Here is a 24,167-nt window from a genome sequence, read left to right on the forward strand (position 1 = left end):
GGCCAAACAGGTCATACACAATTTTAAAGCTTACAACCCCACTCAATTAAAAGTACATTACTCTGAAAACAGGAGTTCACCTCCTGGTTCTTCTTCATACATGTTCAGGAAAGAAACTCCAAAGAGGTCAAGAAAAAGTCTTTAAACAGAAGTAGAATTTGATAGAATCAAATTCTAAGCAAAAACTAAGCAAATGTATCTACGACTTCTGCTTACACACATCTGTGCTGGGGAAAATTCTACCCTGAAGCAAAGGCACAAAAATTGGTGTTCTCCATCTGTGCATTGGACTGATGCTGGTTTAAAGCTGACAGCGTGATGAGCCTGTTGTCTTCAATAAATAAATAAATGGAAGTGTTCTGCAAAAGGCTGCTCTTGCAAATATATTATCAACTATTAACAGAAGTACTGCAATAACTAAGCAGTACTGGCCTTGCACTGTCAGTAATACTGCTCAGCAATCCAAAATTAAAACCACTACAAAGAAAAACTGAGTAAATATCAAAACAATAAAATACCTGTAAAAGAGGGGGAAAAAATAAACATTTGCCTTAAAGCACCTGCCAGTAGGTCTGCCCGCATTACAGCCAGCAGTGTCCAGGTATGTCAATGCAAAGACACAGGTAAAGCTGCCTCACCAAAAGCACTTTTGTGTCATTTTTTCCAAGCTCATTTTCAAAACTGTCATAAAAAACAGGGAATTAACAGCTAGTTCTTCCACAGTAAAGAAGAAAAATCTGAGGAAGGTTGAAATGCAGCACAATTGAAAACCCTAGAAAACTCAATACACACATCAGAACAAAAATACAAAACAAATCCAAAAAACTAACAAAGACCCAAACAAAACAAACAAAAACAAAGAACCCTCAAAATCTATGAAATAGACTGGAGCCAAAAAATAAGGCTGTTGAGAAACTTTACAGAGGCTAAAAATACTCTCCCCCCTTGTACATTATCTCCTCAAACAGGAGGAACAGATGTGAATTTAGAAGTTTCAATATTTGGGCAATTCTTCTGGTAGCAAGAATGCCACAAACTGGAATTCCTGAAAATTGCCCTGGATAAAAGACTGTAAATCTGCAAGACCCAGAGATATCCACTGGACAGGCAAGTAAAGCTGCACTAGACTCAGTAAAGAATGGCTAAAGGAGGATTTGATTTAAGTCCTCTCCCAGCATTCACAGAAGGACTGTATGGCACACTAGGAGTTAAAACATCACTTTTCAAAGCACAAACTACAGTCAATACGTGAGAAAAGCCCTCTTCAAGATCAGGCTAAAATTAATTCAAATATTGCATTTGTATTCCTTTCTTTCCTGCCACTTTTTTCAGATGAAAAAGGAAAGGGATAAAAGACAGTCTCCCCTTTCCACTACATAAATGCTTATTTCTTGCTTTGAAAGAAAAAACAGAACAGACACATTAGGTGTTGGTTTTTTTTAATTAGAAAGCCATGAGGCACACATAGGAACAATCAATCACAAAGGGCTCTGTTTCACTCTGGGTTTTTTAATGCTGGCAGGATGGTATTCATAACACTTTGTGCAAAAAGCACTCAGGCACTAATTCTTCCAAGATGCGCCAGCAGTTCAGGCACTGCTAAGCAGGTTCCTACACTCATGCCTGGCTTTTAGCTCTCGGCAGCCAGATGCAAGTGTGGCTCCTGAGGTCCCCAGACACACTGTGAGTGGGGACCTCAGGCTGCTGCTTCCAGCTTTTCAGATCAATACTGCCAGCAGCAGGACAAAGAGAAATGCTTCAAGACTAGCTGACTTTGGAGCTGAAAACATCTTCAGACAGGAATTTCTGATACCTCACTGAGGGGTCAAAGCCAAGCCAACATCGGCCACCTAATACCAAAGCCACAACCTAGAAAAAAAACTAAAGGGAGGAAGACACATGTTTAATCTCATGACATCACAAGACTTCGCAAAAATACATTTCAATCTTGTACATGTACCATTCAACAGTTACACAGGGATTCATACTGCACAGAGGGGCTGAAGCTACAAGGGTTATTAATCCCAGTTCCTCAGAGTGTTTGTAGGTTGAAACAATAAGGCATAATCTTTGTATAATCCCCGTATTATTTCTAGATATTGAAAAAAGTTGCTATTAAACAAAGTGACGTGGAAACTGTAGAAAAGGCAGTCTGCAATGCCTACAACACTTGAAAAGGTCCCAGGTACCAGGTTCAGTGAAACTACTGAATTTGCCTAGCAGAGTGAAACATTATGTCAAATGAAAAGAGAAAGTAGATTGCACTAATAGAAGTTAAACCTAGATTAATTTACAATTAGAAGATTAACTTTTTACCTGTAGGAAAACAAATTATTTAACAAAAAATGATGTACACAAAGTGGAGGCAGTTAATCTGAGCAGTATATGTTCAAAATGTCTCTCAGTATTCATGGGATGATTTAATCACCCACCCTTCTCACTGCCAGCCTCCTCACACTGCAGATTATACCCTAAACCTTTCCAAAACATTTCAGTGGGGCTGCTTTGTAGGACAAGAACTGAATCCACAGCAGAGCACCCTTCCTGAGTACAGTTAGTTCACAAATGCATGCTGAAGCTGAAAATAATAGGAGTAAAACTTCTAAGAGAGATGTTTCCAGGGACATTTAGGCATCATCTAAAATAAGGCATGTGCATTCCACTGTGCCTCACAAACAATACCAAATACAACAGGACCAACTCAGCAGCTCTGTACTTTCGATCTCTTGCTGCCTAGCACCCAGCTCCTCACCAGATATCCACTGACAACACTTTCTGCATTGGATCCCAACAACAGACAGCAGGTCTCAATCAAATTTGAGTGCAACCTCATCTACAAACACCCACCTTTTCCCTCTAGCTGTCACAAGCAGGGATGCCATCACAGGGAACTGCTGACACCACATCACTACTCCACATCCCACCCACAGGGATACTGGGGACAGGGCACATGCAGCTGGCATCCCTGGGGGACTGGTTATGGGGTAGGACTGCCTGCCACTCATCCTTGGAAATCAAATGTGGGATTTGATTCTGACCATTCCCTTAGCTGAAATAGGGCAATGGTACACAGGTTCAATGAGGATGATGTTGCTCTTATCTCCACCAGCTCAGCAGGGGTCAAGGCCAGGTTTCCAGTGTCCCTGCAGCTTTGCTGAAGCCACAGGAATCAAAGGGGAACTCCGACAGCTGCTGCAGGATTATCCCAGCAAAGCAGGCAGGGCAGGACAAGCCGAAGGCTTTCAGCAAGGCTGGCACACCAGCTCTGCAGCAAACACCCTTGGAAAGCAGCACATCCTCAGGACTGCAGATGCTCCAGATCTAAAAGGGCTCCTGACCTCAACAACAGGAAGACTCTCATAGATCTGCCTGGCTGGCAAAGGCGTCCTAGAGTATACTGCAGCTCATGAGCAAAACGGATGAGTAGAACACATTTTACATAAACACAATGGTTTCCTATTATTTTTCTACTTTATCATCTCATAGTGTTCAATAATTTCATGTAATATAGAAGGGACATCATTACCTGTATTCACCAACACCAACCCTGACACTCATTCTGACCAAATACTTACAAAAGTGAGGGCAGCAGATTTCATAAATTATAAGAATCAATAAAAGCATCAGGTTTTGAGATGAGAGTAACGACAGTTAAAGAATCCAACCCATCACTGAAGATGTTTTCCTGTAAGACAAGACAAGTACAAGCTCCAAGCAGGTTTGTGCTTGGCCCATAGAAGGTGTGATGCAAGAGTGAGGTAGGAAAGAATAAGTGAACACAGACAAAACAAATGACAACAATAAAAAAGATATATTAAAAAACAAGCACAGCATCACAAAAACTAGGAGAGAGAAAAAAAATTAATATTGACTTGTGAGAAGATTAGCTGAGCTTGTATCACTTTCACAGTTCATGGTCTATGATGATATGAAATTGCTTTTATTCCCAACATTTTTTCTGGTAGTGTTTGGGTTTTGTTTGATATTGAAAACAAGCTATCCCTACAGATAAAAAAAAAAGGAAAAAAAGACCAAAAAACCAACACACAGAAGAAAATACTGTTAAAACAATTCAAAGATAAAAAGTTTGCAAACTACGACTGAAAAGCATGCACAGAATTATTTACCTAGAGAAAGCTATAGGCTAGTCTTTGTTTAAGATGCAAATTTTATTCAGTTAATCAACGGATGAGTGCAACTTCAAATATAACACTCTGAAGGCTCACATCACCACCTTAGGCAAATTCACAGATTAGCTGGTGGCACCACTGATGATTCCAAGCTTAAAAACAAAGTAAATATTTATTAACATGAACCACTGCATTTTGAATCAGTGATTTAAGAAACATAACTACCTTCAGGAAATACCGAATCCCTTTTCTCCCTGAAAGTGGAAAACCGAATTTTCCAAAAGTTTTCTGAAACATGAAGGGAAAGTTACAAGCATGTGATTTATACACATTACCAAAAAAAAAAACAAAAAAGCACAGCAATCTTTTATTAAGCACAATTAATTTTAATTGTAATAGTCAATCCTTTAATGATGGTTGACGAGAAACATTGCACACAATTTGCTTTCCCCACAACAATGCTCCAGATACAGATTTTCATTATTTCATCAATACCCATAGCATGAAGTAATCAGAAATAAATCATGAGCAAAATCTCTGAGATTTTTTTTTTTATGTCCTTGAAAAAATATGACAGTCAACAATCTTTAGGCTTATACAAGCAATCCTACTAAATAAAACAAAAAATGGGTAGGGGCAGATATGGAGTATGTTGGTTTTGGGTGGGGCTTTTGTTCCAGAATAGGGGCGTGAACAACAAGGTTTTAGGGCTGGAATAGCTTCAATTTCTATAGTCTCTCAAGGATGCAACTCTAGAAGGATCAGACTGCTTCAGAAATCATGTTATGATAATAAATTAGAAATTACAGAGTTTATGCTTTTGAACCACCCATACTGCAGATAAGCCATTTTTGGACTAAGTCTGGTGCTGATGTCTCTCTCAGTTTTCTGGCTACATCTGCCCTGAAGATAGAGCAAAAACTCTAGCACATGCCAGAAATATAACTCAGATTAACATGGAAGCACAAAAACAATGCTCATTTAGCTCAGACTCTGAGTATATTTAAATCTTGGAGGAATTCAAGAGTACACACTGTCCATATGTCACCCTGGATGATTTCCTGCTTTCACTCCTTTCTTAGGTCAGACAGAGATTGCAGTTGTTCCTCACATTTACAGAGTCTCCAAAACTCCAACTTAATCACCTTTAAAATAGAACATTATTGCCACATGAATGTAAGACAGTTAACCAAAACAAGCGATACAATCACTATAAAATGAACTAGCATTCCTGAATGCTCACTAGAATTATTTTTTTTATTTTACTTTTACATATAATAGGTCTTGTTATTGCCTTCTGAATTTTGCCGTTATCTCCCTACCACTTGAATTGTTTTCATAGCATTACCTTGAGCTTTGGTGGGAGCAGCACTTCCAAGGTGCAAGAAAACCTTCTCTGCAATTGCTACTGGCTCACCGGTGTCCCACATCACGTGCAGACCAGTTCTGCCACTAAGTACAAGGCCAATCTCACCATGCACAGAGCACAGATGCATTAGAAGAAATGCTGTATCAGCTAAAGGTGAACACAGGCCATAGCCATTAACACTTCTAAAGCATTCCTCTTACCTAAGAAAATGGCATATTAAAAAAAAACGGCAACAACACAAAAATCTCAGTATTTTCTTCCTGGTTTAAGATGAGAGAGGGAGATATACAAACAAGCTAATGGGGATGGGGAACACTATCGCTGTTCAATTTTTCATAGTAAATTGATAGGTCTAATTATATAATGCATTTCTAGCAAAATCATGCCAACATTAAACATCAGGCAGTATACAGGGAACTACAAGAAAACTCATAAAGCTTCACTTATTGCTCTTGAGACCATTTACCAAACATTTCAGTAAAACTCCATACTAAGCTGGTCTCGGAATAAATTAGTTGTGGCTACATTTCCAGTTTCAGACCACAAGTCTTGGAAGCCTGGGAGTATAATGTGTCTTTAAAAATAATTTCTTCTTTAATGTAAAAATTAAGTTTTCTTTTGTCCTTGAAGCTAAGACACGGCAGGAAAGAAGAGTAAGTCCAAAAAGAGAGAGAAAAGCCTACCTGGAATTAAAGATGTGTGTCTACTATAACAATAACCTCAGCAAACAGGGAGAACTTGTTTAATTCATACGATTTAATCTTATAACAGGGTAATAAATGAATGCCACATGCTGTGCAGGGTCACATTTGACACTCAAAGTCATTTCTCATGTTGAGAGGGATTTGAAAACTTCTTCAGTATGAAGTATACAAAGCACAAGGCACAGGGCCACTTTTCGAGAGTTTTCCACAGCTTTATATCAACTATTTCTTCATACACATAGCCCTAAAAATAGCCTTGTCTCTGATGATAGCTCAGCTTGGACTTCCATCCAAACCACTATTGCCAAGACGAGGTTAAAGCCTCACGCTTCATTAGCCACACAGCAGCCTTGGCAAGGGACAGCTCAAAGCAGCAGTGCTCTGCATCATCACCGTCTGTCCCAAACTAGGAATTAGTGTGAGGAATAGCCAAAAAAGGCTGTCACAAAACTGTAGCTTCTGTAGCAATCAAGCTTTTGCACAGCATCAGCTAAGTCTCTGTCTTCAGTCACATTGTTTTATCCATTTTCCTTTCCCAAACAATTTATCCCTTTTTTAGGCCATATTGTGTCTTTCTTCTTGAATGGGCCTAAATCTATCAAGCAAGTCATTGCTCATTGCTCCTACTTTGGTTCCAATATCTGTTTTCTGTATATATCTTAATAACTTTCTATTGTAGCAAACGAGAGGAGAAAACCACCCAGGGAGACAGAGAGAACAGGTTTGAAGAGCAAGATGAAAACACATGAAAGGCAGGAGTGAAATCCCCAGAGACCTCTCTGGCTTCCCTGTACCCTCCGACCAGATTATCAACACTGATTGCTTACCCTCACCCTACTAACAGTCATCCCTTCAGACCTGCTGACCATGCTGATGGCATGATCGATCTTAGCTTGTTTCCATCAAGCAAACAGGCTTAAGCAGTTTGACCCAGCCTGGCTTCCGACAACAGGAACAGCTGAGATTGCCAAAGCCTAGGGATAATGTCTCTCAGCAAAGGCAGCAGCATTCATACTCTGAGAGCAACTCTTCTCACAGCTTGTGTACTGGGTTTGGATCTTTTGCATCTCACACATCTAAGAGCCAACAAGGTCTGTATCTTATTTCACCTTTTCTCTTGTCCTCTGTCTTACCTTTTCTTTTTGCCAGACCTGCCCTATTTGACACCATGTTTAGATGACTCTTGCACAGTACTTGGTCTCTAGGACACAGGACCACTGCCCTTTTCCATGCATTACTCTTCTCATACTTTTCAGTCCAAAACTCCTTGGGGCAGAAAATCCCTTCTCAAGAGCTTCTGAAAGCACCCTAAGGTATTGCTCCCTACACAGTTGGATAAAGCAACTGAAGTGAATGAAATTGCATCGGTACTTTATCAGACTGAAACAAAAACGCTTTAAACCTTAAATAAAATAAAATTAAAAAAAAAAAAAAAAAACAAACAAAACAAAAAAAAAAAAACCAAAGACTGAGTAAGAGGTACAGAAGTATTTGCCACAGTCATCTTCCCTGCACACAACAGCCCAAGAGTCTGGTACCAGTGCCATACGTTCTGCTGCTTTGCCTTCTTGCCCACAACACCAAGTCTCCCCTCTCTATTCCCCAACATCAGCTGGATTGCACAATCAGCAGGACAACACAGCTGGGATAGTCCTTCTCCATTCTCCAAACACACAGACACTATTAATCTCCAAGCTGGGGAAGAGACAAGGTTCTACACCTACCTGTGAGGAGAGAGAGAGCAAAGACAGAAGGAAACTTTGCAGCCTGGGTCTGACCTCGCCTAGGAGGTCATGTTCCTCCCATCACTGCATTCAATGCCATGCACATAGAGAAAAACAGCCTGAGCATGCCAAAATGAGGTCACTCACAACAATGAATGGTAACTATTATTTTCTTAAGACATCAACATTTCTCTCTTTATGCAAGTCCATTGTACAATAGAGCAGGTTGAGCTTAAATGAGAATTAGGCTGCAGCTCTTTAGTATGCCCCAGGTAAAAGAAGTGAGCATGCACAGAGGGCACCTGATAATATTATCTGCACGTGCACTATTGTGTAACCGTTTCCATAGGCACAAAGGACTGTCAAGCTGCCATAAGACTTCATGCTAATTGCTTTGTGAGTGTTATGAAATGTAAATTAGGACTCCCTCAAAAACCTGGAAAATTGCACTTACCTAAATCCCACAGGATTATAAGAGGGCAGTCATTCAATAATATTTCTCATCAAGAAATGTAAAATTAGACTCTGCAAAGATGTTCTGCACAAAGAGACAGATCTGGTAGTATATATAGCAGTTGCTTTGCTGCACATGCAGCTCCAAATCAAATTTGCAAAGTGGTGAAACATCTGGAGGGGAGAGCCTCAGATGGTGAGAATGATCACAATTATGGTAATAACCACAGCATTTCTTTACCAAGTGTGATGTAAAATTAAGTAGTTAATATACATGATGATTAAAACAGTTGACACAATTATCAAATGTTGCATGACTGACCACTGAAAGGACAATGTGGGGGGGCTGCCCTGTAATTTCTATTTTACCTTCCTTCTTCCAAAAGAAAGTCTCCTGCTACTAAGTTCTTCTCAATAATGAAGCATAATAATGATACTTATATGTATTTGTGCCAAAAAATATAAAATAAAAACATATTACAAGCACATCCCATAAACATTTTCACTGCTTCATTATTTAGAACCAACCAAGCATTTTATGCAATGTAGTTATTTATGATGTTTTATATACTGCATTTGTTTATGCACAAAATAGTTCCCTACTTCCTCACTGTGGCTCTTCATTGTTCAGCAGCAAGACAGGTCAGACTTCAAACTGTGTCGCAAGGGTCTTACTCTCATATCCTTGCAGGCCCTCTATCCTGCAAACACTCAGCCATGTGTTCAACTTTATGTATGCATGTAGTCTCACTGAACTCATTCATGAAATTCTAGCCTCATTTAAATTGCCACAGGTTTTACCATTGATTCCATTTAGACCCAGATTTCATCTAATGGGACTATTTACATCTGAAAAGCTGAACACATGTCCAAGTGTTTGTAAAACTGAAGTCCCAACAGCAAAGAGAAGGCTTGCTCTGCCATTTTATCGCTTACTAGCATGTCAGACCTACAGAATTACTTGCTTTATTTTTGATTTTAACTAAGTTAGGACAAAATAAACACATCTTCACTAAAACAGATTATTAAGTTATATTTCTCCTTCTTTTTGACTGTTACTAAGCTAGTTATCCTCTCCAATCCACAGGAAATAGATAATGCATAATTAATTATTTCCTGCAGAAAAGCATAATTAACTCATTTAAATTAAATAATTATTTTCCAATGCATAATTAACCATTTCTATGCACAAACACTGACTTTGCTTAGCAGAAGAGTTCACTTGTTCATTTGTACTTCAAAAAAGAATAAATTTTGGCAGCTACATGAATAACAGCTAATAAGGTGTAGTTTTCTTTCTTTAATTAGAACAGTAGCAATATTCAACCAATCTAAATTGAATTCAATTACATCAAAGTTTAAGTTTCTGAAGCAACATCTGAACTACAATCTCTGCATTTGCTTCCTCATTTAGTTTTATTTTAAAACATGGATAGTGTTAGCTGACCCAAGGTTTTTTGTTTTTCTGAACAGAAAAAAAGGAAACCCAAATATTGCAAAGTCAGAAGATATCCTTCACTACAGAAAGTAAAAATGTAGCAGTTCCTGATGCGATTCAGAACAATGACTAAAGAAATAAGAACTCTTTAGACACAAAACAAGCATCTTGCTTTTTACGATTACTTACTATACTCAGAAGTATGGTAAGTAATCAGAAAACGCTTTTTCATACTACTTACTATATTTATAAGCTCAGAAACTCCCAAGGGCATAACTGGATAATAATTTAATCACTCTGTTGCAAAAGTCACTGATTGCAGGGCCCATCCCTTTACTTTATCCATGACCTGTGCTTCTGGTGCTGACGTAAGATAGCAAGCAAGTACAGATGGAATGAAAAATTATGCCTTTTTTTTTTTTGTGTGTGTGTGTGTATATATATATAGCAAGATGCACAATTAAGTATGCATATTAAATGCAACCATCCTGCTATGAAAAGGGTTCTTTTGCATTTTACAACACAAAATACACCACAACAAGAGGTCTTCCTTGACCACTTATTCTACAAGTGTGCTCACTTAGTCTTGGCAAAGCACTAAGTGGTACAACTTCAGATTCATTCTTAGAATTATCACAGTATCTGCTCTTTTCTTAACAGGATCAGCCTCTGCTACTGCACAGACTTTATACAGGATTTGAGACCAAGAAAAATGCAAAGAGAAAACACTCTCCACTAATACAGCATATAGGAGTAAATAAAGCACAATGCTGTACATTTCCATACTCTACATGCAGATGTTTCCCCATGATTTCTTATCTTGAAAGAAGTATGCAAAATAAAGTGCTCTCACTGCCCCGTTAAAGCAAAAACCTTCAGCCATCACTCCCACTGTGCCACACAAAGAACAGCTGTCCTTAAATCCTTGACCACACTAAGATCCAGTGCAATCTGTATTTTGAAGCAGAATTGTTTCAGTTCCACTAGACAAGCAGGAAAAAATTTTGATAAATTATTTTAATCACTCTCATCTCTGAAAATTCTCACCTGCATCACTTAGATTTTTTCCTTACAGAAATACTTACAGATAGACTGAGGCACAATTAATAAAATAACTCTTTATTCTGGAATCTTGTAATCTTCCCCATACTTACATTTACCTGTGTCTTAGTTCTTTATTTTTATGCTTTAGAGTCATTTTACTTATTCAGAAAAGAATACCCTAAGATTAGGATTCAGTAGTAAGAAACTGAGGTTTAAATTTTTTGCTGTAAAATAAACTCCTGTGCTTTTTCACATCATTACCATTTAGCAAGCATAGCGTCAACACAAACTGAAACCTCCTGCCTATAGTAAGCTACAACACAGAGAACAACAAAATCTACAAATTTCAGTCTGCAACATGTTCAGAACAAGCCAAGCACAGAACCAAATTGATAGACTGAAATACCACCAAACTGTGCCTAACAGGGTGGTACCTTGCTCCAAGCTACTGCATCCAAGCTTTTCAAGACACTTGTGGTACTTATCACCATGGTACCTGCAGATCTATACTATCCCAAATTTCCTGCTTTGAGAAGCCTTCTTCTCCAACACTTGTCAAGCAGCACCAAGATCCAGACCTGCAAAGATGAGCAAACCTTTTTTCCTGCAAAACTCGTTTATTTCTGTACACATCAAGCCAACAGCTCAGAATTACAATAGGGTTAACACTTATCTTAGCGATATATGGACAAAACACTAAAGAAGTATTCAGATACCTTTCGTATTTTCATCATTTTTCAAGAGTAAAATACCAAATATCGCTCATTATTAGTATGGCAAGCTGGCAGACTAGGTATATGCCACACAACTAGGTGAAAGTCAATATTCCTTAAGGCCTTTCTTCTTTGTGGGGTTCTTTCCTCACCTCACCACACACTTGCCCAGACCCTAAATGAGGTGGCCCTCAATGTTCTCGGACAGGATTGGTCATATTGATTGAAACAGAACATTTAGGAAAAAAAATGGAAGAGCTGACTGTCCCCTAGAGGAGAAGAGTTTCCTGAAAATTCTTACAGGTTTACTGATATTAACACATAAACATCACCTTTTTCATTAATAAGCAATTTTCTTTTGTCATGTGCTACCTGCAGGCTCTAAATTCCAGAAGACCAACTAGCTTCCTTGCTCACTGGACATTCAATCCTTCCTTTTGCTTTAACCCTGTATTAATCAGGCATGAAACTCCAGTTACTCAACTCCATCAGGATAATCCCAGGTTCCACTCAGAACACATACAAACGTACCCATTCAACATTAAACAAAACTGCTTTAGTGAGACTTTCACGGAATTGCAACTTTTAGGAGGGACCTCTGGAGGTCATCTAGTCCAAGACCCGCCACAATCCATTCAAATAAAGCAGGTTCACCTGGAGCAGGTTGCACATGATTGTGTCCAGGTGGTTTTAATTACCTCTAGAGGAGGAGACTCTCCACAACTCCTCTTGTCTTTTAATTAAAGCAAGTACAGTGCTACAGCAAAGCACACTCCAGAGAAACCAAAACTGCTCTGGCTAAACAGCATCTAGACACGTCATAGTTCTTGGTGAAAGGGAAATCATATAAAACAAGTTATTTTCTTAAAGCCCAAGCCATCATTTCAAATTGCCAGACCCCTTATGAAGGCTGGAACCATCCAGCACAACAGACAGTCAAAGATGTGGCGTCAGCTGCCGCAGGTTTGCATGACAGTGAGCAGGAACAGGAAGGGAAGGAGCCAAGCAGTGAGGGATTCGTGACTTGCAGCATCACTCAGGGCCCATCCTGACACACAGCCCCAGGCTCACTTGGGTGCAGCAGGCACTCCTCTGAGGCTTCACCTGCCAGCCATACTCCATCAGCCACATCACCACAACCCTCTCCACAGCAGGAGCTGCTTTCAATAGCCAGGCAGAGCAGGAATGTGCCTGGCAGCAAACAGCAGCACAGACACAACTCCAGGTGATCCAGCTTGGCTTTGTCCTTTTTACCATGAGTCCAACAATGTGAGGAACCATTTTCTTTGTGGCCTTTCCCCATTGTTAAGTCTTTCATCTTCTGGATAAAAGTATATTTTGAGGACTCTCCAGAAGCGTGATGTTTACTAAAGAGAAATACTAACATTTTTAACAAGCCAAGTGATTTACATTCAAGAGATGAGTAATGTACTGTGAAATGGAATAGAACATATAACTACATCTTTTCACAAAAATAGAAAATTTATTCAAGTACACTGGTGTTACAAAGAAGCTACAAAGTACAAAGTGCTACAAAATAAGAGCTGCTAGACACAAAAATGCCATTTGATTAAATTTTTTCATTTTCCTTAGTACATTTTCTTTCAGCAGGCTTTATTTATACAGCCATGCAGCATTTAAATTCTTTTTTTGGCACTGGAACCTTAATTCAGATCAAAGCGATTTTAAAAACCTAAGTTTTCTTCTCCTTTAATTGTAAAAATGTAAGACATCAGAAGTTTAATTATAAATAATTGGTTAAAAAAAGGAAACCTTTCTTCTGCGACTAATGTTAATTTTGCCAGAGCAACACTCTTTTCTTTCTTAAAAAAAAAACTCAAAACAAAACCGCCCCCACAGACAAAATGACCTTTAAAAGTTTCCTCAAGTACAATTGAAACTGTTTGAAGAAAATGAAACACATACACTGAAAATTCATGGAATTTATTACAAAGAAATTCTTGTTATAATTCAAGATTTTGCACTAAGGAAATACATAGACAGAAGCATACCATACCAAGAAGTATCTTCCCAGGAGGTGTACCGTGCTTCTTTTTGGCATGAGAGTTGGAAAGAGGCCTGGAAAGCCAAAGAGAGGATAGCAGAATGGGAGCAACCTTGCTAGAGACTCACAAACTAAACTTCCAAACCAGAAATTATTTCAGAGAGTTGCCCAGGATGATTCACCAACTAAATACTGGCACCAAAAAGGTCAGATAGAGGGCCAATACAGAGAGGCTTAATCCAGGATATAAATATTCTTATCATTTTAGTGAGGCCTAGAGTGCTGATATAAAACATATAAAATAAGGCTTGTTAAGATCCTGCCTCATATGTCAGTCTAATTTCTTCATTTTCTTATTAAAATATTAGAACTATCAACATTGTTGCTACTACTAAGTAGTAATATCAAATAAATACAGTATCAAATACAAGAGAAGGTATGACAGCACCTCAGTGTCACATAACTGTTGGAAATGAAAGGATAAAACAAGTCACAGTGTTCCTTCAATTTTTCTTTATTGAAAAGAAAAAAACCTATTTTTAAAAAGCATATGAAGCATGAAAAAAAGAGTATAGCACAGAAGGTTCATAACCTACAGAACAACAGCTGCAAGTTCCACCCACAGAGTCACACCCTACACAATATGGGCTCCTACTTCAGTAAGAGAAATCCACAGTGATATTTGGAGACAGGAAACTTAGGAAAGTTACTCTAATGGCCAGAATTGACTAAAGGCATCTCATCTGAATTTCCAACTGGATCTAATCCTCTTCTCAAAGTAGCCCAGTGCAAGTCCCCTCCAACAAAGGAGCCAGCCAAGCATAACTGATTCTGACCCAGGAAAGCTGACAGGCTGTGAAATGAAACCAAGAAGATTCCAATGTTTCCAAAGTGCTACAATATCACAAAGACTAAAAATACCAACAGGATCAATCTGCAGAGGAGAAACTACTAAACAAACTATAAAGGCACAGGCATTGTGTGCTTCAAAAGGAAGATTTTTAAGTGTACTATTTAATGTGCTCCTTTGCACATTGGGCAGCAAGAACCTCCCATGTCTTTTCAAAGGCCCACCACTGAAAACAATATTAAATTATATATGCACACAAAAGACTTGGAGAAACCAAAGTCATAGAAGTGGCAGACTTTTGAAATTATTCCCACTTCAAGATTTCATGTGACGGACTGAAACAAATCAATCGTTTACAAAAAAAAAAAATTTAAAAAAAATCGAATTATCCTGGATCCAAGATTAAGAATTCCAGTTCTTCCCAGTTTGCCTCCAAGATGTTGGCTATAATTTAATTAATAGCACGTTTCAATGCAAAGTGTCTACTAAAACCCTATTACATGTATAAGTATTAATAAAGAACTTCAACTCAACCACTCACAACCTCACTTAGAGCAGGTTGAACCTTAAGCACGCTACCTCTAGGAAACATTCTGGGGTAAAATGCAGGCACAGGAATTACCACAACATCCATGGCTCCAAAACCAGCCATACACTGAATATTTACAATTGAAATTACACTGGGACAGACCTCCCCTGCCTGCCTTCTAGAGGTAACTTCAGCACACAGCAATCTTTTCTACACACAAGCTGGTTTCCTCCTGAACTCTTTCATCTCCTATTGGAATCTGGATGAAGACATATCAAGGGGCTCTTTGAGCATAATAAATGCATACAGTTTTGTGCTGGTTGGCTGGATTTCAGGGCTTGGTTTTAACTGTGATGTTCCACAATAAAGGGCTTGGCTGACCCCTATCTACAGACAGGTTTTTATTTTCCTCAACTCTTAAAGATCTTTATAATGGACAACATCCAGTGACTCAGAGGTTTTTCCTCTTCCCCCCACTAAGTAATTACATCACCTTAAAACTGCTTCAAACATCAAATTTAGGAAACTGTTTTCAGTGGAAGAGTATTTCTGAATACTTTACTCATACACTGGAACTCCATGCTGGCTTTTTTAGTATCAAAGTAAACAGCCATCTCCAACTTCAATAGCTGCTGAGACATAAAAGCTATTTTAAAAAGCATCAACTGAGAAATATTCCTGCATAGAAATTGGAGGCTGGATGCTCCTGATACATCATGACACTGGAAGCCCACACACTTAGCCAAACACACCACCTCCTAAATAAAAATACCTGATTCACAGAGAGCCATACCACTTTGAGATACATTCCCTTGTATCAGAGGGAGAGAAAAATCTTAGACAAGCAGTTAACTCAAGTTACACTTCGAGCAGGCAGCCAAGCAATTGGAAACACTGCGTACAGAAATGAAATGCTATGTCTAAGTTAGGGCTGCAGATAAACACTTGTGGAATATCTTTTAGTTAGGCATTTGAGAGTGTTCAGACTGATTTCCCACTTAAGCACTGAGTGCAGGTGATTCAACAGCAATGATGTGGAAGTGGCACACTGGAGTCTGGTTCCTGGGCCCAGCTTCCAATTATTAACTGCTATATGTAAAAAGCCATAGAGGTGAGAAGACTGCACAGAAACCTAGGAGGGGCATTGGCTGCTGTTGAGTGGGTTTGTTTCCATGACAATTTTGGTCACTGAATAGTGACCCTGTTTCAAGAGTTCAAGTCTTTTTAGGATTTAAGTATGCAAATTACCAAGCTGCATGAAAATAGCACACAGGCACTGGCAGCGACTTCACAGCAATAGTTCTGCTACCAATTACTGCGCTGTTCCCCTGAATGAGAATTGGCCTAGCCAACTGAAGCATGTAGGAGCTAAAAATCATACAATCCTCTCATTAGCAAAATAGCCTAGGGTAACAGTAAATTCAGAAACACCCATCCTGGACACAGGATGCTAAATTCAGAAAAACGTGTCCTCCCTTGAAACCCAGGTCAGAGGTCAGGGCAGGGCTTCTGGGGTCTACTGACAAGTTGGTGAATAATAAACGATTCCACAGATCAGTCCAGTCATCTAGAAGCAATGGTTTGTACAATCATACAGAAAATCCCCATTCAATCATCTGTCAGTCTCTGGCTTGCTGGGCCAGCTGGGACAGGGAATGCTGCTGAGGCCAATGTGCTTAAATCCTGGACAGAAGGAAATTATCTGAGGCAGTCAACAGTGACCCCCGTGAATATATTAAGGAGCCTTTGTGGCAGGCTAATAGCAAACCTGTCTAGCTCTGTTGGAAGAAAGATGCCATAAAAGGCAGGGTCTCAAATTTTAACATACAACAGAATTCTGCTATTTAATATAATGATAGTATATATACCCAAAGTGTTTTTACAGATTACATTGACTCTAAACAGTTTTTTAAGCATTGATATGGGCCACTTGAATAAACTACTGGACAAAAATCAGAATAAGATATAAAAGACAAAAAATCTTATGCTGAAAGCACAATATTTCCAATAAAACAAAAAGCAATTTAAAAGATGAAGAGATAAAGGAAATAAGGGACATGAAGACAGTAAACAACTACTATTTACCTCCAACTGAAACCTGCCACTATTCTTGAAAAATTTCCTCACAAAGCCACTAGGACAATGAAGGCTAACAGAGTAATTCAGAGTGTCCTAGGAAATACAAGGATTAGTATTCAAGGAAGCCACTTTTACTTTTTCTCCCTCTCGAAGCTTAACAAGGCAAGCTTAACGAGGCCAGGAATGGTCGGTGAAGCATCATCAAGGAACCTTCCCCAGTTACAGAGGCTGGGTGACAAAATTTTATTGGCTTCAAACAGTTTGATTTACCAATTTGCTTTTTCCTTGAAGTAAAACAGAAATTGAGAGATTACTCGATCCTTGGCTGCTGCCCCAGTGATCCAGCTTGTTTCTTTGTTTCACAATCAGCTGCCATACACAAACAGCAGCAACCCTGTGCTAGCCTGAAGCATCCTCTGAAGACAGAGCCAAGTGCGTGTTGCTGCCTTTTGAGATGTCTGTCATAAGCCATTCACAGGTTCACAAAATATTTCAATTGTCCTAAAGTAACAGAGTCAGCAGCAGTGTTGACATGTTAAGTAATATTTAGGATGCCATTCCAAAGAAACACTTTCCTCTGACTCTTCAAGTTTCATTCACCAACAGGCTAGCCTTTGGGAAAACTGGTTTAGCATGGAGCTCTGCAGAGAGTGAATCTGGGAAAGAAATTGCAAAATTGACACCCTCCTACTAGGGAGGGACTGCCTGTACAAAAAAATAACACATCTTCACTCTGGATGACCATCCCGAGACAGGATAAGCACCTGATCTAGCAGATGTGAAATGAAATCCTACTGCCACCCTGGCTTAACCTGCCCACAGAACAAGCTCCCACTCAAAAGGATCATAAGGAGAGTTTATACCATCAGTCACCCCAAGGAGAAAACCAGAAGGAGTCAAAGGTTGCCAAGGCATAAGGCAAACAATAGGCTTCCACAATCAGGAGAAATTTCAAAATGTATCTTAAAACTTTTGGCATAAGGTTCAGGTCTCCAAATAAAATGCTTCCACCTTTCAAACAATCATTTCAGACAAAAATTAGGGTCAAAAGAACAGAGAAGGAAATGGGCATTTACAAAAGGCTTTTTTCCAAAAAGCAGACAGTTATCCCAAAATCTGAGTAAAAACTATAAAATATCCAGAAATATGTATTTTTTTTAATCAAACATAAAACACTGGCTGAAAAAGATATTCACTTCTACATAAGTAACAATAACACTAAGCATCTCTGCCTTCAGATTTAGTCTGTTTCTCCAGCTTTTTTTTTTGGAGCAACTCTCACCACAGGTTGCCAGCAGTCTTGCATCGGTTTCAGCATCAAATATTTCAGCTGAAGAAAGAAACTACATAAACAAACAGCACAGTCTGATTCAGTCAACTTCACAGAAAAAAAGAATAAAAGAAAGAAACGAACCTAGCAGCAAACAACAAGGGAAGGGCAAACTTCCAGATGAGGGAAGCAAAGGAGCTCTAATTCATCACTCTTGCAGCTATCAGATGGTTAACAAATTGAGATGAGATACTTCTGAGCCTTTCAGCGACTTTCGCTCTGGCAAACTTAAAGGATTCAGAAGTGCAGCTGGAATACATATGGGAGATGTTGGAGAAAGTTGAACACTTGAATTTGTAACTCCATTGTGTGCTGGAAGAACTTCCTGCAGATGAGGCGCATCCCGTCAGCGACTCAGGGAGACTCTCCGTCTGCTAACAGGCATGAATTTATCTCTGAACTAGCTACCAGAAGTGACATGCTTTATGTTAGTGTTACATATGCAACAAGAATCTTAAAATAAAGCCAGTGGGGACATAATTTCCTTTTTGCTTTCTCTAATCTCTATACTACAACAACTCAAATGGAAAAAAACAAAAACCAAAACAAACCACCCACTGATATTTTGGATGAAACTAAGATTTCACATTTGGATCAAAGTGTTTCATTCAACACAATTTTTTATGCAGAAATTGTTTTAAAATCAAAAGCCAAATACATATTTAGGTTATGCTCAGCATTTAAAAAATAATTGGTATTAATAGAATATTATTGTGCCGGGTTCATCCCATTAGACAATCAGTTATCAGTTCACTTGCTTAATACTCAGCTACAACACAAACCCAACTACAAACCTTTACTACACAGCCTAAGTTACTCAAGCATCTTCTCCAAGTTATCTTTACTCCTCTATGAATATGTTAAAGCTCCTGTTTCATATAAAAATTATCTTTATGGTGGTTTGAAATTAGCATGCAGAAGATGGAACAGAGGGGACAAAGGGAAAACACTACAGAGAAAGCACACAAGCCCCTGTCTCCCCATCACCCACCTCACTCCCGGAATTCAGAAGATTGCAGCTACCTGTAAACTGGAGCTACTAAAAGCTCTGGAGAGGTGCACTCAGAGCTGAGAAATTGAGAAGACAACAAAAAAGGGCCATAAAAATCGCAAATGTAAATTAATAATCAAATATACACACACAACAAGGAGACAGATGGCGAGTAATTTTCCCCAGTGCACTTACACTTGTTCTTCTAGTGCATGTATTTGGGTCACTTGCTAGATTAAATCTCATGTGGCAGACCCAACAGAGGTACTGTCAAATGTGTATGAGCTCAGCCTGTTTTAAAATGATGCAAGTCTGACACTACAGGGTGAAAACATTTAACAGGATTTTTGCAACACAGTCTGGAATATAGCCCAGTGACTTTGAAACAGGGCTGATGGATATTTTCTACGATCAGCAAGGCTGCCCCATTCAGGCCTGCTAAATAAAATGCAGTGTAAGCTAGAGAAAGTTGGTCTGTGCTACCAAATTTCATGGAAGAGCCCTACACAGACAGAGACAAATCTGTACTCATTTTCCAGAACACTGATTTTGACAATATGTCACTGAGACAATACATCACTCAAGGTTAAAGCTTCCTACCATACTCCCCCTAAAATATGCCTTTCTTCTGAGATTTAGAAGAAAGGACCACCTCAACAGATGAGCTGCTTCTGCCACGTTTACTGTAACAATGCATGACCTCGGATGCACAGAGCACTAAATCTTCCCCTCCCCAGCCATGCACTGGCAGTGACCTGTCTCAGTCAGCACAGGCCACATGAAGGATGACAGCCTCCGTGTAAGGCACCCGCAGCTCAAACTGCCAGGTGGGCTGGTGGGGCTTAAATGCCAGGCAAAAATGGTCATGCCTATGGGCAAGCCTAATTGTAGCAATGGGCCTCCCTCCTGTAAGAGGGAGACACTGACATGAAACACAAACTGTGTGTGCAGAGATTAGCCCCCCCCACAGCCTTTAATCTGGCAAGAAACTGGATTTAACTTGGTGCAAGAAGCAATATCTTCAACACATCTGCAGGAATGGAAATTGCATTCCTCTCTACCCTGTTACCAGTTTCAAGATGATTTTGCTTAACAATAAATAAACCTTTATTAACAAGCAATGTGAGCTACAGTAGCATCAAGTATTTCCCCCCCTCTTCTTCATTCATCTCTTGTTTTGGGTTTCTACATACCACATTCAGCTTAAAATAAATAAGTAAAAAGAGGGGGAAAATATATCTATTTGCTTCTAGCTCTAGCTGAACAAGTAGGTTTTGAGCTGGGGAGGTGAAACTCTAAGGTGAAACTCAAAGTAATAATCCACACACATAACTAAGAAATATCACAGCTTTCTGTAAGAATCATAGTGGCAGGGACAAGGGTGGCAAAAGCTTGTGTGTTCTAGGTCTACATCTACAGAACAAAAAAACAAACAAAAAAAAACAAAAACAAAAAACCCACAAAAACATCCAACAACTGGTCTTTGCGTTTAGAAACTGACTAGAAACTGACAAGTGACACTTTCATTCAAGGCAATCAGTAAGTCAACTGCTCAAAAATATTGGGATTGCACTGACAATGTGCAATATATCTGCATAGCCCAAAAGAAACGAGTTAAGCAGATTAATGACAAAAGGTAAGAACATGTACATTTGCTCACTCAACTTCCTCAGGCTTAAAATTCATGCTATTTCAGTTTAAGTGGATAAAGGGTGAGAAACAAAATATTGAATCCTTTGGTACAGAGTCAAAGCCCAGACTACAAGCAAGTTTGTTATATCACTGTCCATAGAGTCTTTAGTTTGGTGCCGTGCTGCTGCTAAAATATTACATCTTACCATTGGAAAATTGATTTTGCTATAAGAAGTTTTATGATGCCACTTAATCTTGCCCAACCTACATAAAAAAATACAGAAAGCAATTACAGACACCCTTTATGTAGTAAGCTTGATCACTATATTAAAAAGAGAACAGTTGATGTAATTTCAATATAATAGCAAAGGAAGTAGAATAAAAACCATGGCAATATGCTGCCCTCCTGAAACAAGACATTGCTGGTTCCTAGCTTAAATGCACAATCTTGGTTCAGTTCAAGTTAGTAGCATGATCCATCTCCTGCATGTGTCCTGCAGCTCCAGCATCGACCTCCTTTTCTACTGTTACATTTCAAGCCAGCTCCTGCGGGGCAGCAAGATTCTGTGATTACACTTAAAAGAATACTCTGGGTCTGAGCTTGCCTCTTTGAATAGATAACCCTTTCTAGTTCAACAATTACTAGCACGAAACAGCCCTTTCTGCCTTGTCCCTTCCTGTGCTGCAATTGAAAAACATCCTAATTAGATGACCTCACATACAGATATGCCATTAACTGGCTTTCACAGCACTCTATTCAATGCCTAAATCTTAGCTACAATGATGAGAAGTACTTTATTTAGTTAGGAGGCAAACACATTAACACAGCAATCTTTTAGAATACCTTTCAAACAGAGTGAGACTAGCAAAATCTGTGTGTGATTATCTTTTCCACACTTTCAGAGATGACACTCAAATACCACTTTTTTCTAACTGTATTAAAGCACACTCAGGCAAGATCAAGAGTAACCCTGACCTCCACATCAACAGCCCCAGAAAGTACTTCATACTGCTTTCCATGCCTAGTCCATTTGAACTGGCCGGCAGGACAGGCTTTTAGGCTTGTGCTTAAACAATCCAGGTTTTGCCCAAACATTGCAATATATGCTATGAAGGGTTATGTAAATATTCCACAGCTCCTGCAGTTCTTAACTATAATAAGCAGGTTTAAAATAGCGTCGCTGTATCAAAAATATTCACTACTTCCTATTGATCCAACTCAAGACCTCACATTTCAGGGAAACAGCAGACTTTTCTCTTTTATTGTTTATGAATGAAGCGTCAAAACTTTCAAATAGGCTTAAGAAAAATCACTTAGAAAATTGGAAGACTCACAGAAACCTAAAACCACTTAATTGCTCACACGGCTTCAAGTACATGTAAATGACCTGGAGGGCTGAAGCCTGAATTGCCACATTCTGCAGCCAACTCTGCTCCCAGCCAGAGACCTATACCAGGACTAACACTTGGCATTTGCTTCCAGTATAATAGGTTTAATAGTAGCGAGCCATGAAAACAGGGGGGAGTATTCTGGAAGCGGTGACATCTTAAACGCGGCAGGTGCACTGTAATACCGCTTAAGGGAGGAAAATTCCAAGTTTAGTAACTAATTACTGCAGGACAGGCAGGTTATTTTCCAAGGCAAATGCCTAATCAAAGACGCATCTGACCCTTTCGCATCCCATCAGCGCACCGGGAAGTTCAACTCATCATCCTGATCAGGCACATCCCTCATCCCACCTCGCCGTGCTTCCTCCCGTTTCCTCCTCTCGCACCACAGGCTCCAAGGCACCAACCCTGCCGGACAGCGGCTCAGGGAGCTGGCTGGCACCGTGAACCTGAGCCGTGCCGTAAGACCCTCCGCTCACACCCCCACCAGGGCACTCCTCGCTCGCTCCCGCACGGGCAGCCCCGCACGCGTGGCCAGCCGCCGGCTCCCGCAGGATTCCAGCCGCGCCGCCGGCACGGGACGAGGCCGGAGAGCCGCGCCGAGCCGGGCCGAGCCCCCCAGCCACCCACCCGGCCCCGGGGCACACGGTCTCCGGCCTCAGAGGAGAGAGGCTGATGAAACGCTGTCAAAGTCAATCCCGGCTCACTTTTTGGATGGTTTAATTCCAATGGAGCATGAATCACCCCAGGACGGTTAATAAGTTTAGCCAGGCGTGCTGTTCTCCCTAACAATACATTATAATTATGCATCTGTTTTAAATGCGATCGGATTAAGTCACCGGAAAAGGCACAAATCGGAATTTCCCCCGACTAAGAACAGCGCCTTTCCGCAGCTCCGGCGGGCAGGTACGGCCAGGAGAGGAGCAGGTGGGCAGCCCCAGCCAGCCCGGCAGCGCACGGCAACTTCCCGCGGGCGCTCGGTGCCGGCAGAGCGGGGGAACGGGACGGGAGGCGGCCGGGCACCCCGCTGACACCGAGCATGAGGCACCAGCCCAGGACATGCCAACTTGCATCGTCGGGTCCCCTCCCGCTGCGTGGGGCCGGAGAGGACCGAGTCAGAGCCATCAAAGCTCCGGGACCCTCCGGCGCCGCCCCGGGCACCAGGAGCGGGGCGGCCGAAGCTCTGCTCCCGACAGGTGAGCAACCCCCGCCCGCCCAGCCACGCCGCTCCCCGCCCTACCTGTCATCGTAGCAGAAGTCGGCGCTCAGGGTGTTGAGGTACAGGGCGAGCCCCAGGGCGCTGCTCAACAACTCCGCGATCATCTCTCCGCCTGCCTCCGCCGCCGCCTCTCGCACCGGGGCAGCCGCCTGCCCTGCCCGGCCTCCCGCTCCAGCCCCGCCGCGCCTGCCCCTCGCGCCCCCCGGCACCACGGGGCGCCGCTCCACGCTCCGCCGGCGGCCACAGCCTGACGGCGTTCCCCGCTCCGCCGCTCCTACCCCATGGCAGCGGGGCGATCGGCGGCGACAGCGCAGCTGGGCTCAGCGGAGCGGGGCTCAGCGGAACGGGACTAAGCGGAGCGGGGCGCGGCTCCGGCTCCCGCCTTCCTCCCACGGCGCCCCGGAGCTGCCGCAGCTCCGTTCCCCGCCCGCGCCCCCCTCACTGCCGAGCCGGGCGCCGCCGCCGAGGCTCTGGGAGCGCCCGCGTGGGGCGCCCCGGGCTCCCACCGCGCCTGCGTGCGGGCCCGCCCCGCGCCGCCCCTCGCGCCCGCCCCGCGCCCCGCCCCGCC

At 41.1% G+C, this 24,167-nt stretch overlaps 1 protein-coding gene across 1 annotated transcript in view; it reads right to left on the minus strand.

Annotated features, from left to right (window-relative positions):
- The window catches only part of TMTC2 (transmembrane O-mannosyltransferase targeting cadherins 2), a 236,016-nt gene extending 212,254 nt beyond the window's left edge, over positions 1–23,762 (minus strand). The window contains exon 1 of the mRNA XM_058023162.1: positions 23,621–23,762. Within this exon, the coding sequence (XP_057879145.1) occupies positions 23,621–23,703 (83 nt within the window). The 5' untranslated portion in view covers positions 23,704–23,762. The remainder of the gene's footprint in view (positions 1–23,620) is intronic.
- Positions 23,763–24,167: the final 405 nt, after the last annotated feature.

The sequence above is a fragment of the Melospiza georgiana genome, chromosome 4 (genome assembly GCF_028018845.1).
Source record: "Melospiza georgiana isolate bMelGeo1 chromosome 4, bMelGeo1.pri, whole genome shotgun sequence".
In the NCBI taxonomy this organism is placed as follows: domain Eukaryota; kingdom Metazoa; phylum Chordata; class Aves; order Passeriformes; family Passerellidae; genus Melospiza; species Melospiza georgiana.